Genomic DNA, 15,093 nt, shown 5'->3' with positions numbered 1-15,093 from the left:
GTGTGTGTGTGTGTGTATGCATTTGTGTGTGTATGTGTGTGGGGGGGTGGGGGGGTGGGTATGTGAGTGTGTGTGTCTAATAAGAATTCAAATGAGGGGTTGGAGAGATGGCTCAGCAGTTAAGAGCACTTGCTGCTCTTGCAGAGGACCCAGGTTTGGTTCCCAGCACCTGCATGGCAGCTCACAACTGCAACTCCAGTTCCAGAGGATCTGACACCCTCTTTTAGACTCCTTAGACACTGTACGCATGTGATGCACAGACATACATGCAGGTGAAACACTCATACACATGAAATAAAAATAAATAAATCTTTAAAAAAAGAATTAAAATGAAAAGCAGCAAGTAAAATGACAAACTTTCTTCAAACAGTAATGAAAATACAAAGTTTTCCTGTTTACAGGACAACTTCAGTATATACTCCTACAAGATATGTGCAAGATCTATAAAATACAAAAAGATCATAAAAATAGAAAGAAAATTAATTAGTGGTTCGTTAGTTTGGAACACAATATTTTAAAAATCCATTTGATCAGCCTGCATCAGACTTCCCCACAGCATCCCTCCAGCCACTTTCAAGTCTAGTCCACAGTGGACTGAAGAGAACATGAACATTGTTGAAATTCACCAGACCCAGCTGGGGATGTAGTGTGACGATGCTCAGGGGGTTCGATCCTACTCACCACCCCTCCCCACTTCCAAAATCACCATACCATAATCAAGAATGTTGTCTTTCGGGGGGGGAAAGACAGCACATTTCTTGTTTCGTTAGGGAGAAAAGAGAAATCCTTACCAGTTACCCGACTACTTACATGCCTCTTAGAACTTTCATAGACCCCACCGACGTGAAGGGCAGGTGGTCATTTCCAGTTGTTTCTTCTGTCTCGTCTCCCTCCGTGACAAAACTACACATTTCTGTTTCCAGCTCCATACACCTTCCTTCAAAGGAAGGCTTTTCATAAATAATTACCTGCAATAGAAATGAGGTAGATACAACAGTCATTTGGGAGAAGTTAAGTAGCTAAACATTGCGTCTGCCATTCAACAGCACTTACTCGGGCTAGGGGTGTGCCTCTGTGGAAGAGCACTGGCCCAGCATATGTGAGACCCTGGGTTCCGCCCCCACAAGACACAGCCAGAAAACAAACAAAGAAGCTGGACATGGTGCCACAGGCCTGCAATCCCAGCACTCAGGAGGATGAGGAAGGAAGATCCCGAGTCCAAAGCCAGCCATGGGCTTCATAATAAAGACGAGCTGGATTCAACAGAAACAGCCAGCAAGAGGGCTCAGCATGTACAGGCCGAGTTCAGTCTCCCCAGACACACATGAGAGAAGGAGAGCTAACTATCACCAAGTTAAGACCTTCGCATGTGACCTGTCACATGTACCAACACACATACATACATACACACACACACACACACACCCCAAACAGATGTAACTCAAAATAATAATAATAATAAATAACAGTAGCACTAAAACCTGGAATGCAAATTAAAAATTTTAACTTATTTAAATAATTGTAATAGCTGGGCAGTGGTGGCTCACGCCTTTTATCCCAGCACTTGAGAGGCAGAGGCAGGCGGATCTTTGTGAGTTTGCGGCCAGCCTGGTCTACAGAGCGAGATCCAGGAAAGGCGCAAAGCTACACAGAGAAACCCTGTCTCAGGAAAAAAAAAAAAATTGTAATAAAAATTAAGTCCATAACAACACCTACTAACATAGTTAAACAAAAGTCATTGGGCGTCCCTTCCCCCTCCTTCCACCATAGTGTGGAACACTCCAAAGCCAAGGTTTAAGAGATACTGAAGAGCCAGAGGATTCTAAAGTTGATTTAAAAATGAAAACAAGCACGTGGTCAAAGTGGGTAGAAACAGCGACAGCAGAGGCATCTGGAGAGGGGAGAACTCGGCTCAAACACCTTCTTCTGTTGCCAGCAGCAGACTCTGCGATCAGCAAACACACCCAGGGGTGAATAACACAGCAGTGAGCCTTGGAGGCCCTTAGCCTAGCCAGCATGTGAGGCTGGGCAGGTCCTCGGCTGCAGCAAAGGGAGGCTCGGAGGGGAAGTCACGTTAGCGGCACATCCTTGAAGATGATAGACTAACCTCTCTCTCTTCCCTACTCTCTCTCTCTCTCTCTCTCTCTCTCTCTCTCTCTCTCTCTCTCTCTCTCTCTCTCTCTCTCACACACACACACACACACACACACACAAACACAAACACACACACACACACACACACACACACACACACACACACACACGTTACCTTGGGGTCTGTAGGGAATTCCACTTTTCGGCCACCCTGAAAAGAAAAAACAGCACAGTGAAAAACCCGGTTTCCACCGACAGTGTTTCATAGCATCACAGGAGTTAAGGCGCACAGTGTGACTACTTTCTGGTGTGTGTGTTTTCATTCACATGAGTGTGACTACTTTCTGGTGTGTGTGTTTTCATTCACATGAGATGACACCAAAATTACCGAATGGAAACGAAGGCGAGAGACTCGCATGCTGCTCTAAGTGAACGTGCACACCTAGTGTGTGCTTCTGTTGTTTCTGTTGGCTGTTTAGAGCTAAGGAATTGAACCCAGGGCCTTGCCATCCTGGGCAAGCACTCCACCACTGAGCTGCAGCCCAGCTCCTTGGGTTATCTGCTTTGTGTTGCTTTTACATTTCTGATACAATTTTAATTTGTATTTCAGGACTCAGTGCTATTGCTTTTCTTGTTCTTTTGAAACAGGATCTCACTCACCATGAAGACCAGCTAGCCTCAAACCTGGAATCCTCCTGCCTCAACCTCCTCAAACTCCTCTTTCTTATCTCTCTTGCTAAATAACCCTAAGGTTTGACACATCTAGACCAAACGTCTCCTACGAAGTGAGCTCCACCTTCTACACCTGCACGGGCTGGCCCTTCAGCAGGGCTCAGGTTTGGCTGGCATCCTCAGCAGGGCTCAGGTTTGGCTGGCATCACCACCCCTCCTTTGGTCCACTGCTCCCGGCAGCCTCACCCCTGTGTGTTTCCTGCCCAGTCCCTGAGGCATCTGACTTTGCAACCAAGAGCCTACAAAAGTGTTGACGTTCACACAGTATGGAATAATAAGACAAACTATTAGGTAACCCTTAAAACCTCTCACAGGGCTGGGATTATTACACTTTTATAATAAAAAGGAGGCTTTGTTGTTGTTGTTGTTGTTGTTGTTGTTGTTAGAAAAAAAAACTAAAATCAGAGAAGAGAGTATTACATAAAAATACTAGACAGGCAAAAGTCAGTGGTGGGTAAGCTGGGAAATATTCCACCCATATGTCTTGAAGATCTTGAAATGGCCCAAATAAACTGAAATCACAAAGAAACAGGCTAACTCAACCAGGCCTTGGAGCCAAAGGAGCACCTTCCTAAAAACTAATCTTCTGGGGGTTCAATAAACTTCAGTTTTAAAACCATCACATTGTCCTTTAAGCTTGGAATAACTCTTTCACGCATTCCCAAAACTAAAACTGGGCTCTCTGAAAGTGGATTTCATTTTAGAAGAAAACAAAAGCCTCAAGTCATCTGCACTGAGATCTACAGATGATCAAACTGAATGTTTTATTAGAGAGGAGATAAAAATAACTTTCTAATTTGTCTCAGGCAGGCTCTGAAGACACCTGCAGAACGGGGTTTCCCAAGCAAGTTAGTAGCAGGGGCTTCGCTCTCTGGTGCTGAGTGAGCACCCAGTGTCACGTGGCACCCGCACACCGCAGCCCTGCCCGCACACCGCAGCCCGCACACCGCAGCCCCGCACACCGCAGCCCCGCAGCCCGCACACCGCAGCCCGCACACCGCAGCCCCGCACACCGCAGCCCCGCACACCGCAGCCCCGCACACCGCAGCCCCGCACACCGCAGCCCCGCACACCGCAGCCCCGCGCGACAGCCTCATCCCGCCGAAGCCTTTCATTCCAGCAGAACAGCCAGAGACCAAGGCAAATATGAGGAAAAGGAAGCACAGGCTCCTTCTAAGGTAAAACTACTTGGGAGGCTAAGTACTTGGACCTCACTCACCTGAGCTCCCTTATTTCTGTCCACCTCAGCCCGGCCTCCTGGCCCTGGCTGCTCCTCAGCATGCCCTGCGCAGCCGTGAGTCTGCCCTAGCCCCACGTGCATTCTCTGCCAGCTCCAGCTATGACAGTCCTGCTCCTGTTCACGACTCAGCTTCACTTATCGGAAACTTTTCCCAATTATGAACCTGCCCTGCCTCTCCTCCCATTAACTAGGGTTCATTCACCAATGCTCCCATCTTCCATAACTATTTCCTCCACTTAACTAAGCCTGCTCTTAGCTGAAGCTTGGCACAGACATCTCCTCTGGGAGGCAGAAGATGCCCTCAGGGCAAAGGGCACAGTCTTGTCCCCTTTTCTTAGCTGTGAAACTGAGTAAGTTATTGCTTCTATTATTTCTACCCAGCAACCGGACTCATCTATACATGTTATATATGCATGTAAAGCCATAAAAGCTAGTTTTACTGTTCAAAGTCACAGCTGGTAAAGATTACGGAGGTCAAGCTAACAGAGTTGCTGCTTTCGGAACACCAAGTTCAGTTCCATGTTTACCATTTTCAGGGGCCGCATGGATCCAATGTACGCTTCTTCAGTATCCCAGAAGGATAAATCAGGGTATTCACCAGGCTCCAGGATGAAGGGGACACCTTGAAATCCGGGTTCCTCGTAGATCAACCACCTAAATCACCACCACGGAAGCAAAGAGGCAGGAACTCATGATTTATGTTTTTCTGGTCCCTCCTGCATGGTACACAGGACCCCACACACCCACGGGGAGGAGGGCAAGAACAGAGGAGAATGTGGCTACACGGGCATGGCTGCTCCTAAGTGTGGGTGAAGAGCAGTCCCCAGAGGAGCCCCCAGAGGAGCCAGCTGTATGGTGCTCCCCCAGACTACGATTTCCTCTTGGCTGGCGTGGCCACCCACTTTAAGCCATGTTATAACTATTTTTACATGTGAATGTCTCTGTCACCTGGTTAGAGACCCCAAGTCAAGCCATCTCAAGCCTGGTTTCACATTAGTATTTCATTCGGAAATAAAGACTTAGAGTTCTACCTAATCATTTCCCACGGGGTCAAAAATTTGTAACAGCTGACCCCTCCAAAAACTTATAAGAAAGGCTACCTAGAATCTCGGCTAATCCTTACAACAGTGCTACCAGGAAGGAATGCTCTTGTCCCTATTCTACAGATGCGGTGAAGTCACTTGCTCCAAGGCAGGGCTGCTGCAGGCTGACCCCCGGTCCCCACTCCCTGTCATCCTTTCCCATTGCAGGGAGTGCACCAAACATAATCTGCTCTTCTCACACCCACGAAGCATCCTCACTGTGTACACCACTCAGCACATGCCACTGTCCTCCGGGCCGAAGGTCCAAGGGCTGCCTGTTCCCAGGAGGCAACGCCTTCTGAGCGCTTGTTTCTCTTCTTAAAGACATTGCAATTCCAAGTTCTTGTATTGGGCATGTCAGCTGTCATTTCTGCTCTGATCAGGGAGTGGCAGCCCCACCCTCTCCTGAGCTAAGGCCAGAGAACCATAAAAGCATGCCCACTGGAGCTGAGTGCATGTCTCTGGGAAGGTGCAGCTACTGTTGAAGTGATTTATGCTGTGCAGATGTTACTGTTCCTCCAGAAACACAGACTAGCTCCTCCCTCTGTCCCTCCTTCTTGATCCCCAGCCCCACACAGGGGATAACTTTGGTACCCAGCTGTGGTACTCTACCAATCACACTACGTTCCCAGATGTTGTTAGAGCCCAAAAGCAGGAGCTCTAAATGAAATCCTTCACAGCAAGATAGGGTCTGAGGGTGGAGTTGCTTTCCTCTTGTTTCTGATTTTGGCCTAACACCCTATTTTAGTGAAAGTGTGTGTTAAAGATGCCCTTAGACATTCTTTAGACTAATTACCCAGAGATTTGCCACCCAACTCTTACTAAAGATCTGTCAATGGGTGCACGAAAGACTAGGTAGCCCTGTGGTGCATTTAAGTGGAGATCAAAGCCCTCAGCAGCGTCCTAAGGCAGATCACAGTTACAAAGGCAGAGGGGTGTAGGGGAGAGGGAGTGGAAGAGCAAGGAGGCCTGCATGATGGGGCTCCTCCCATGCTAGGGTGTCTATTTCTAGCTTACAAAAATGCACTCAGCTTAAACAGTCTAGATTTTTTTAGTGCTTTTCTGTGCAAACATTGCACTTCAAAACAGTTTAACTAAGGTGGGAAAATCCTATCTTTTAAACACCCTGCAATACCTCTAAGCCAGAAGGCAGCAGGCTGAGGGGACACTCTAACTTCTTACATCTAAACCACGACAGTCAGGAAGGCACACACATTCCTGGAGCCCAAGGCTGGCTTGGGCACGCTACACATGAGCTTTTTGATTTGGCCAAGGAACGGAAGTTCTGCAGTCAACACTGTTGAGTCTGAGTGCCTTACAAGTGGATGTCTGTGCTTTCTCACAAACAGCATGTGCGGCTCATGCAGTAACCCTGAAATTTTACAATGATTAAAAAAAAGATTTATTACTTCTCATGTGCATTGGTGTTTTGCCTGCATGGGTGAGGGTGTCAGACCCCCAGGAACTGGAGTTACAGAGAGTTGTAAGCTGCTGTGTCAGTGCTGGGAATTGAACCTGTGTCCTCTGGAAGAGCAGCCAGTGTCTTAACTGCTGAGCCATCTTCCCGGCCTAAAATGATGTTTTCAAAGTAGCCTTTTCATGAGGGCTGTCCTTCTTTGGGCTGAACTGTAATGGATATGTTCCTCTAACACTTACTTATTTATTTATAATCAATTTCACTTTCCTTGAAGCACATGAGCTAGGCACAGCATCTACAGAAGGTGGGGGACTCTGCGAGGAAGCGGAACATATGAACCGGTGAATCTGCAAGACTGTGTCCTGAGAGTCCTCCCTCAGTGAGCCAGCACTAGGGACCTTCCGAGTAGCTGGGAAGGACATACACCCGGTGCACTTGGGGATCTGAAAAAGCATGCACAGAGCTTCAGAAGAGCAGGGAATTTTCTTCAGGCAATGGCATTTCTGTTTCTAAAGATTTTTTTTTACTTCTCCATTGTACTTAGGTAATGAGCTTAGCTCATTAAAACTATAGTTCGGAGTCACATCAACTATACTGTCAAGATGCATGAGCTTTTTTTTTTTTTTAAACAACCATGACTGGACTGTGCATGAATGTATACATAAGGAACATACGTGAAGACTGTGCATGAATGTATGCATAAAGAACATACACGATAAACATGTGTCAACGTATACATAAGGAATAGACAAAATGACTGTGCATGAATGTATGTATAAGGAACATATAAGAATACTGCTGAACAATGGCCATTGTATATTAAAGAATCTGTATATTAAAATATGTGTTATCATTCCTTTAGAACTACCCTTTAGTTCCATAAGAAAAATCTGTCATATCATGTGTGCTTGTTCTTAGAAAAAGTAACTAATAGCTGACCACCTAGCACGCAAAACTAAGCCGTGCACACCTCACTGGGTCCTAGGAGATGTAGTTGGACATAAACACTGGCCAAATATTTATGGAAATTAACTGAAGATTAAATATGAGGTTATTCAAAACTTCTGAATAACTTTGCAATGGAGATATGTGGGAAGCTCCACGTTAACTAGGCAGTCAAACTTGAGGTCATCAGTAGGCAGGGGGCTATTTTGTCATGTGTTGATACAGCATAAATAAATACACAGCACCACCTCACATGAAGTGCCCTTGCCAAAACTGTTCAACCTAAGTCTAATCATACTTTTAGACATGACCCTTCGTACAACAAATAGTTAATAAGAGGATCATGAGAAAATAAAACACTCAGGAAAGCCCATGCTCTAAGACAGCTGGCTGATGCCTTAAAAGCCTGGCTTGTCCTACACCTAAGGCTTAGGAATCACTGCAAAAGAGGAGGCAGAAAGATCGCAAGAGCCACAGGAATGGGAAGTCCAAGAAGCTACATCCATGGAGTCTCATTAGCACAGCTGCCTGAACAAGACGTGACCACCATCACCACCAACAGACGTGCTAGCATGGACGCGGGGAAGCTCATGAGGTCCCCACCCTAGACACAGATCTAAAAACAACTGGGGAATGCTGAGAGTTGGAGAAAGCCTTCCCCAGGAAAGAGCCCCCAAATTGGTTATCCAATGCCGAATGGTCAGCCCTGAAAACATACACATATAAGTAACAATGCACAGACAGAGAAGGTTGTATATTTATATATATTTAGAAATATATATTTGTGTGTGTGTGTGTGTGTGTGTGTGTGTGTGTACGGGCACGTGTGAACAATTAAAGAGGCCCCTAATTTAGAAGAAGGTAGGTGGCACCGGGATTAGAGGAAGGAAAGGGATGGAAGGAAATAATGTAATTATATAATTTCAAAGAAGTATAAAATACTTAAAAAGAAAGAAGCAGGCCCTGCTCCAGAAAAGCCTGGCCTAGTTGCACGCTTCTATAACCCAGCTCTTGGGGAGACAGGCGGCTCCCTGGCCTCACCAACCTGTCAGTCTAGATGACAATTACAAGCACAGGCATGAACAGGCAAGCACAGTGGACTACAGTGCACGTACTACGGTGCACGGAAGTCTGGCCCGAGCAGCAAAGAGACTTACGGGGCAGAAAAAACAACGAACTTAAAGCAGGGACTCTCACGGGAACCTTCTGGTTTGGGGGCCAGACAGGGTCTCTCACTACGGCGCCCAAGTTAACCTGGAGCTCATGTTATACTGCCTTAGCCTACCAAGTGCTGGCATGACGGGCATGCGCCACCAGGCCTGGCTCTGGATCTTGATTTAAAACAAAACAAAAACTACAACGGACAGTCTGGAGGCAACCGGGAAAATGTGGTTCTGGGATGTCATATTATCTTAGGACACAATGCAGTTTTCTTTGGTAAAGTGAAAGTTATTATTTCATTATAAAGAGATTCAGACTGAGTCTATAGGAACAAAGGAAGAAAATATCTGCATTGTAGGTCAGCTGACAGCAAAGGATAAACACGAAGCTGGGCACAGCGGCGCCCGCCTTTAATCCCAGGAATTGGGAGGCAGAGGCAGGCGGATCTCTGAGTTCAGCCTGGTCTCCAGAGTGAGTCCCAGGACATCCAGTGCTACACAGAGAGACCCTGTCTCAAACAAACAAACAAACAAACAAACAAACAAAGATAACAACCATGTTAACAATCACTGAATCTAGAGGATGGTGGGCAGGCGTTTCCACTATTCTGGTGGTGTTTGAAAGCCCCTGTAATACAAATGGGTACTAATATAACATGTTCCACAGTAGAATACTTACAGTTACTATAACATAGCAAAGAAAAACACAGAAATGCAGGCAAACCAATGGATGTGTGTAGTCTTGGGAGAGCGTTTATAGATGGGCAGAGTGAGGGAATGGGGCCAGAGCAAGTGACGGGGTTCTGCAACAGAGCTGGGGGTGACTCAGGTCCTGAGCTGGGTGGCAGGCTCCCAAGGGTGTGTGTCGTTACTGGGCTCCCAAGCTGGCAGACAGACATATATTCTTCGGTAGACATCAGCCACTTCATGGTAAAAATGATGGAGCACTTCGGACTAGTGAAAAAGCAGTCTCTTCACTTCAAAGCATCAGAGCTCCCCAACTCACAACCTTGGTCCACACAGAGTAGCCAGCCTGTCTTCCTTACTTAAATCATATGCTCCCTATGGAGTTCTAAAATTCTTTGTTTTTTTTTAAATATACCCTAGGATTATGCAAGCCTGCCTTTGCCTCAGGGAAGTTAGGGGCTACCATCAGCCAGCCGCTAAAGCAAAGGCTTAGAAATCATTCATACTCAACAGAATCTGAAAGGCAGATTTCGTTAAGAATTACTCATTTCCTCAAGAAAGACTCTGACAAGGCCAGTTACGCCCTTACACGTGCAGAGGAACTTAACTAGAGTGAATGGGCCCAGGAATCTGTTTCCTAATCGGATCTAGAGAAGTCCCCGCCCCCTCCACGACCCAGAGCAGTGGTGTACCAGCAGCGGCGGGAAGTGAGGGGTGCCTATTACCAGGTAAACCCTCCCACCCTGGTGGGTGTGGTGGCTGACATCTGCAGCCCCACCCTCGGGAGGACAGGGTGGATGCAGAGAATAATCCAGATACAAACAATCCTATCAGCTCACCCAGACTTCCTTGGGCTCTATAAAAGCATTAATGTCCTGAGTTCACCAACCAAGCTCTGTAAGCTGGACTTTGAACAATCAGAGGCAGCTTTCAGGAGGCTTCTGGCACAGAAATGAACTGCGGAAGGAGACGTCCAAAGGCAGCAATCATAGAGACATTTTCATTTGCCAGAACGTCCAAAGGCAGAGATCATAGAGACATTTTCACTTGCCAGACTCATACCCAGTCCCCCAACAGAAAGGTGCCTAAGGCACGTACCATCTTTTCCCTCAACCCTACCCACCGGCCTTTGAGATCTAGCGTGGTTCCTAATTTAAAGCCTTCTCCATGGTCATTGTTCCCTTTCAGAACTTGCTTTTGTCTGCTCTGCACACACAGAATCCCTTCTGCCTGCTGTGGTGCTGGGGACTGACCTCCAGGCCTTCTGCATGCTGGGCAAGTGCTCTAACGCTGAGTCACATCCACAGCCCTTTCAATACCTCCTCTAAGGGGAGGACGCCCGGGTTCTACCTGCAGCCTTTCCCTGCAATCCAGGCCTACACTTCCACTGACCCCCTGTCCCCTCGAGTGAACTAGCAGTGGATCTCAGATTTACCCTGTCCAGGACAACTTCTGAATCCACTCTTCCTCCCACACTGCTCCTGCAGGCCTCCGCTCTCGGAACAGGCCAGGGTTCCAAGTCTTCCGAGCCCCAGGCCCTGTACCTCTCTAAAACTTATCAGCAAACGCTGTCAGTCTGCCTTTCAACGTCTTTATCCAGTGACTGACGGAGGCAGATTCAGAGACCCACAGCCAAACATTGGGCCGACCTCAGGGAGTCCTGCTGAGGAGAGGGAGGAGGGATTGTAGGAGTCAGAGACATCACGTGAAAACCCACAGAGACGGCTTGCCTGGCTCGTGGGAACTCACAGAGTCTGAACCAACAACCAGGGAGCCTGCGTGGGACTGACCTAGGCCCTCTGCATATATGAGACAGTTGTATAGCTTGGTCTATTTGTGGGACCCTGGCAATGGGAATAGGGGCTGTCTGTCCCCAGTGCTTTGGCTGGCTCTGGGGAACCTATTCCTCCTGCTGGACTGCCATGCCCAGCCTGGACACAGGGGAGGTATGGTCTTAGGGCAGCTGGGTATGCCGTGCTTTGCCAATGTCCATGGGAGGCCTGCCCCTTTCTGAGTGAATATGGAGGAGGGGTGGACTGGGGTGGGCGGAGAGAGAGAGGGAGTGGGAGGGGGGAGGTAGGGGAGGCTGTGGTCGGGATGTCAAATACATAAAATTAAATAAAAACTGGATCTCAAGCCTCCACTCTCACAGCACAGAAGCCGCCACCACCTCTCGCGTGAATGACTGGAACTGCCCCCGACTGCTTTGCTCTCTCCCGCCCTCCCCTCTTGGCCGTCTATTTCTATACAGTAATCCTGAACCCTGCCCTAATAAGTGCCCTTCACTCGATGCCAAGCCATCGCCATGATCTCCCTGCTGTTATCTCACTTGTGGAGAGGAGGGTAGCATGGCTCGGATGCTCCTCTCAAAATGCAAGCTGAAATTTAACCCCCACTGGAAGGTCCTAAGACAGGAGATCACACAGGACCTTCAAGAGGTAATTCAGTCATCCATTCAGTCATGGGGCCTCTTTCCTCATGAATGGAGCCACCCATTCATGGACTAACGGGTGATTTCAGAGCGGCTCTTACTGCAGCCAGGCCGGCTGTCTCGTGTGCACAACCCTCCTCCCACACAATGTCCTGCACTGCCCTGGGACTTCACAGTCCCCACCAGCAGGAAGGCCCTCACTAGACGCCTCCCATCCCCTAAAGCTGTGAGCTAAGAAACAGTATTCCTCCTGAACTCTCAGCATGTAATATTTATCATGGCCACAGAAAATGGACTAAGACAGAGAGCTGTTTCCCAAGAGCTGTTTCTTAAGAGTGCGCTTCTTCCATCCCAAGGCATGGAAGGCGCACATGTGACTGCTGGAGGGCTGGGGGAAGGGTGCTCATTTTTAACCTGTTTCCTTGGATACTTTGTTTCAACTGTACATTTACCTACTATAGCTTTTCTAGGTATACTCAAATTTTTAGACACACAAAAGAACAGTCATAAAGGCAGCTAATCTACACCGTATTTCCTCCTACAGAGCTCTAGATAAAACATTACCTGTCCTGTCCTAGAATGCCTCCTTTGACAAGAAACTCTACGGAACAAGGCAGCCCACTTTCATTTCAACCATTAGGAAGCCAACGCCTACTCCTCCAGTTTCTAGCTCTGTCCCTCAGGACTGCTATGGAACACCAGAAATCGAGCGGAACTTCTTCACTTCATTTCTTCAGAGATGGCTGCTACCCTCTCCAAGTCAAAGCCTCCACAGTCACACTTCCTACAGACACCTGAACGTGTTCAGTTCTTGATTTCTGGGGACTGACAATCAGAGTTTGTGATCTGCAGGTTACACAATTCCTCCTATCTACACAATCAAACCACTTCCCCTTGATAACAACAGTGGCAAACTAAGATTCATAGTGGCCAACAGATCGCCAAGGCATGACTAAGGAGCACTTTCTCATTCGTTCGGAGATATCCTAGATTGCTTTACCAGATAGACTCTGAAACCTGTGGCTGCACATCCCATTCATAAAAACTTGTCAATGTTATCCAAATATGTAAATAATTATACATTACATACATTATCATTGCACTAATTATGCATTTCAGAAAACTTACACGAAAATAAAATGTTAAAAAAGGAAGAGATTTGAGTGGCAAGATGGCTCAGCGGGGTAAGGAAGCCTGATGACCCGAGTTCCATACTCAGGGCCCACATGGAAAGAGAGAACTGATTCCTGAAAGTTGTTCTCTAACTTCCAAACAAACCCCATAGCACACGCATGCCCCATAACACATGTCTACAGACATGCCATATATACCATAAATAAATGAAAAATAAATTTAATAACTTTTCTAAAGAAAAAAATTTTATATAAAATGTCTAGCAACTTTGATAGGGACTTTTCTAGCATGTCAGCAGATCCCTCCCATGTGCCGGGGCTTTGAGCTCCACTTTAAAGTTGACATCTTCTGTCCTGTGCCTCCAGTTTTTATCCTCATCTCCCCTGTCTCAGATATTCCCACTTCCTTCAAAACATTCTTACGGTTTCCTGGGGCTTGTGTAGCCAACACGACAGCACTATGCAACAATGGAGAAAGAACTCTGTTCAGCTTGAACCCATCGCACTTGAAACACTGAATTATCATGAATTAAAGTTAATCTGCTCCGCAGCACTTGAAACACTGAATTATCATGAATGTTAATCTGCTCCATAGCACTTGAAACACTGAATTATCATGAATGTTAATCTGCTCCTCAGCACTGACGGGCCGGGTTTCTCTGTGATAAGTGAAGAATCCTATGTGAAAAATGTGTTTTCCAGGGCTGGGATATAGCTTAGTGGTAGAGCACTTGCCTATCATGCCTAAGATGAACCCCAGCACAGGAGAAGGGGCGGGCGGGCTGCGGGGAGGCCTCGGCAGGGAAAGCATAAGCATGGTGACAGGAGCTTGGATCCCCATACTGGATACCTGCATCCTCTAGTGTTCCTGATGGACCCTCATTAAACTGCATTTGAAATGAAGACTTACGTGCCCCAGTGCACTTTAATGGAACACGTCTTCTGCATCATACTGAAGCCTTGCATTTCCTCAGTATCATCAAAGTAAGAATTCAGGAGTCCTAATCCTTCTGGCTCTGTAAACAAGTCAATTTGACTAATTCTGTAATCCTGAAAAAAAAAAATACACACATATTACATATATAATTAATATATTGTGCATTGAACTTGTAATAAGATCATTATTCTTTCTCTTACAATTGACTGAAAACTTTATTTAAAAAATTTTCACATGTATGTGTGAGCACCTGAATCTATGTATGTGCCACATGTATACCTTGTGCTGGTGGAGGCCTGAAGAGGGTATCAGCTTACCTGGAACTGGAGTTACCGTCACGAAATGCTCAGTGTGGGTGTTGAGAACTGAACCCGGGTCCTCTGGAAGAACAAGTGCTCCTAACTGCTAAGTCAGCTCTCCAGCCCCTTAAATACACTTTAAATACATCTACAACTCATGGGGCACCGCCACTTCATCTTCTCCTTTCCTGTTTACACTCATTACACAACACGGCGGCTCTGTTGGGTCAGACATCCTACTGTGATCACACATCTCAGAGTTACATTCAAGCGTCACCAGGAAGGTACTTTCTCGGCATTTTGAAACATCTTTCTCTTATCTTCACTCGGCGTTCCTTGGTCAGAGGACTTTTGGCTAGTCTAAATCTGTACTTAGGTTCTTCCCTAACTATGGTTCTGTGCCCATAATCCCTCCATAGTGACTTTCTATGACTATGACTAGAGCTTTAGGATGTTGGTTTGGCTGAAAATGTAGGAAAAAAAAATACACCCACAGCACTTTATAAATCTCTTCATTCTGGCCACTGTTCCATGCCCTTGGGTGTATCAAAATGGAGGTGTGTGCTGCAATATATAAATGTGTGTGTGTGTGTGTGTGTGTAAATGTACAGAATATGTAAAATACTCCACTGAGAGGACACCCTGAAATAGTGTTCCTTGGAGCTACAGGGTTGGGTCAGTGGTTAAGAACACTTGTAGTTGTAGTAGAGGACTCCAGTTCGATTCCCAGAACCCACATGGAGGCTACAGCACCAGACATGCATGTGGTGCACAGATGTATATGCAAGCAAAATACTCATCACAGAAAGTGATAACACAGTGTTCCTCCTATCGTAATGGCTTACCACTCTATGTACTCTACGGGCTATGGTGGTGATGCCTATAATTCTGGGGGCTAGGAATGTACAGAGGCAGGAGGATTGCTGCAACTTAAGC

At 46.7% G+C, this 15,093-nt stretch overlaps 1 protein-coding gene across 2 annotated transcripts in view; it reads right to left on the bottom strand.

Annotated features, from left to right (window-relative positions):
* Crybg1 (crystallin beta-gamma domain containing 1) overlaps window positions 1–15,093 on the bottom strand; it is a 192,348-nt gene that overhangs the window by 23,697 nt on the left and 153,558 nt on the right. For both annotated transcript variants that reach the window (XM_076552362.1, XM_006982753.4), the window contains 4 exons: window positions 13,832–13,971; window positions 4,594–4,720; window positions 2,270–2,305; window positions 811–968 (listed from right to left, as the gene is read on the bottom strand). In XM_076552362.1, coding sequence (XP_076408477.1) covers window positions 811–968; window positions 2,270–2,305; window positions 4,594–4,720; window positions 13,832–13,971 — 461 coding nt within the window. The remainder of the gene's footprint in view (window positions 1–810; window positions 969–2,269; window positions 2,306–4,593; window positions 4,721–13,831; window positions 13,972–15,093) is intronic.

This window comes from Peromyscus maniculatus, chromosome 16 (assembly GCF_049852395.1).
Source record: "Peromyscus maniculatus bairdii isolate BWxNUB_F1_BW_parent chromosome 16, HU_Pman_BW_mat_3.1, whole genome shotgun sequence".
Classification (NCBI taxonomy): domain Eukaryota; kingdom Metazoa; phylum Chordata; class Mammalia; order Rodentia; family Cricetidae; genus Peromyscus; species Peromyscus maniculatus.
Note: the sequence above shows the minus strand (reverse complement) of the source record. Positions and strands in the feature narration are given on the sequence as shown.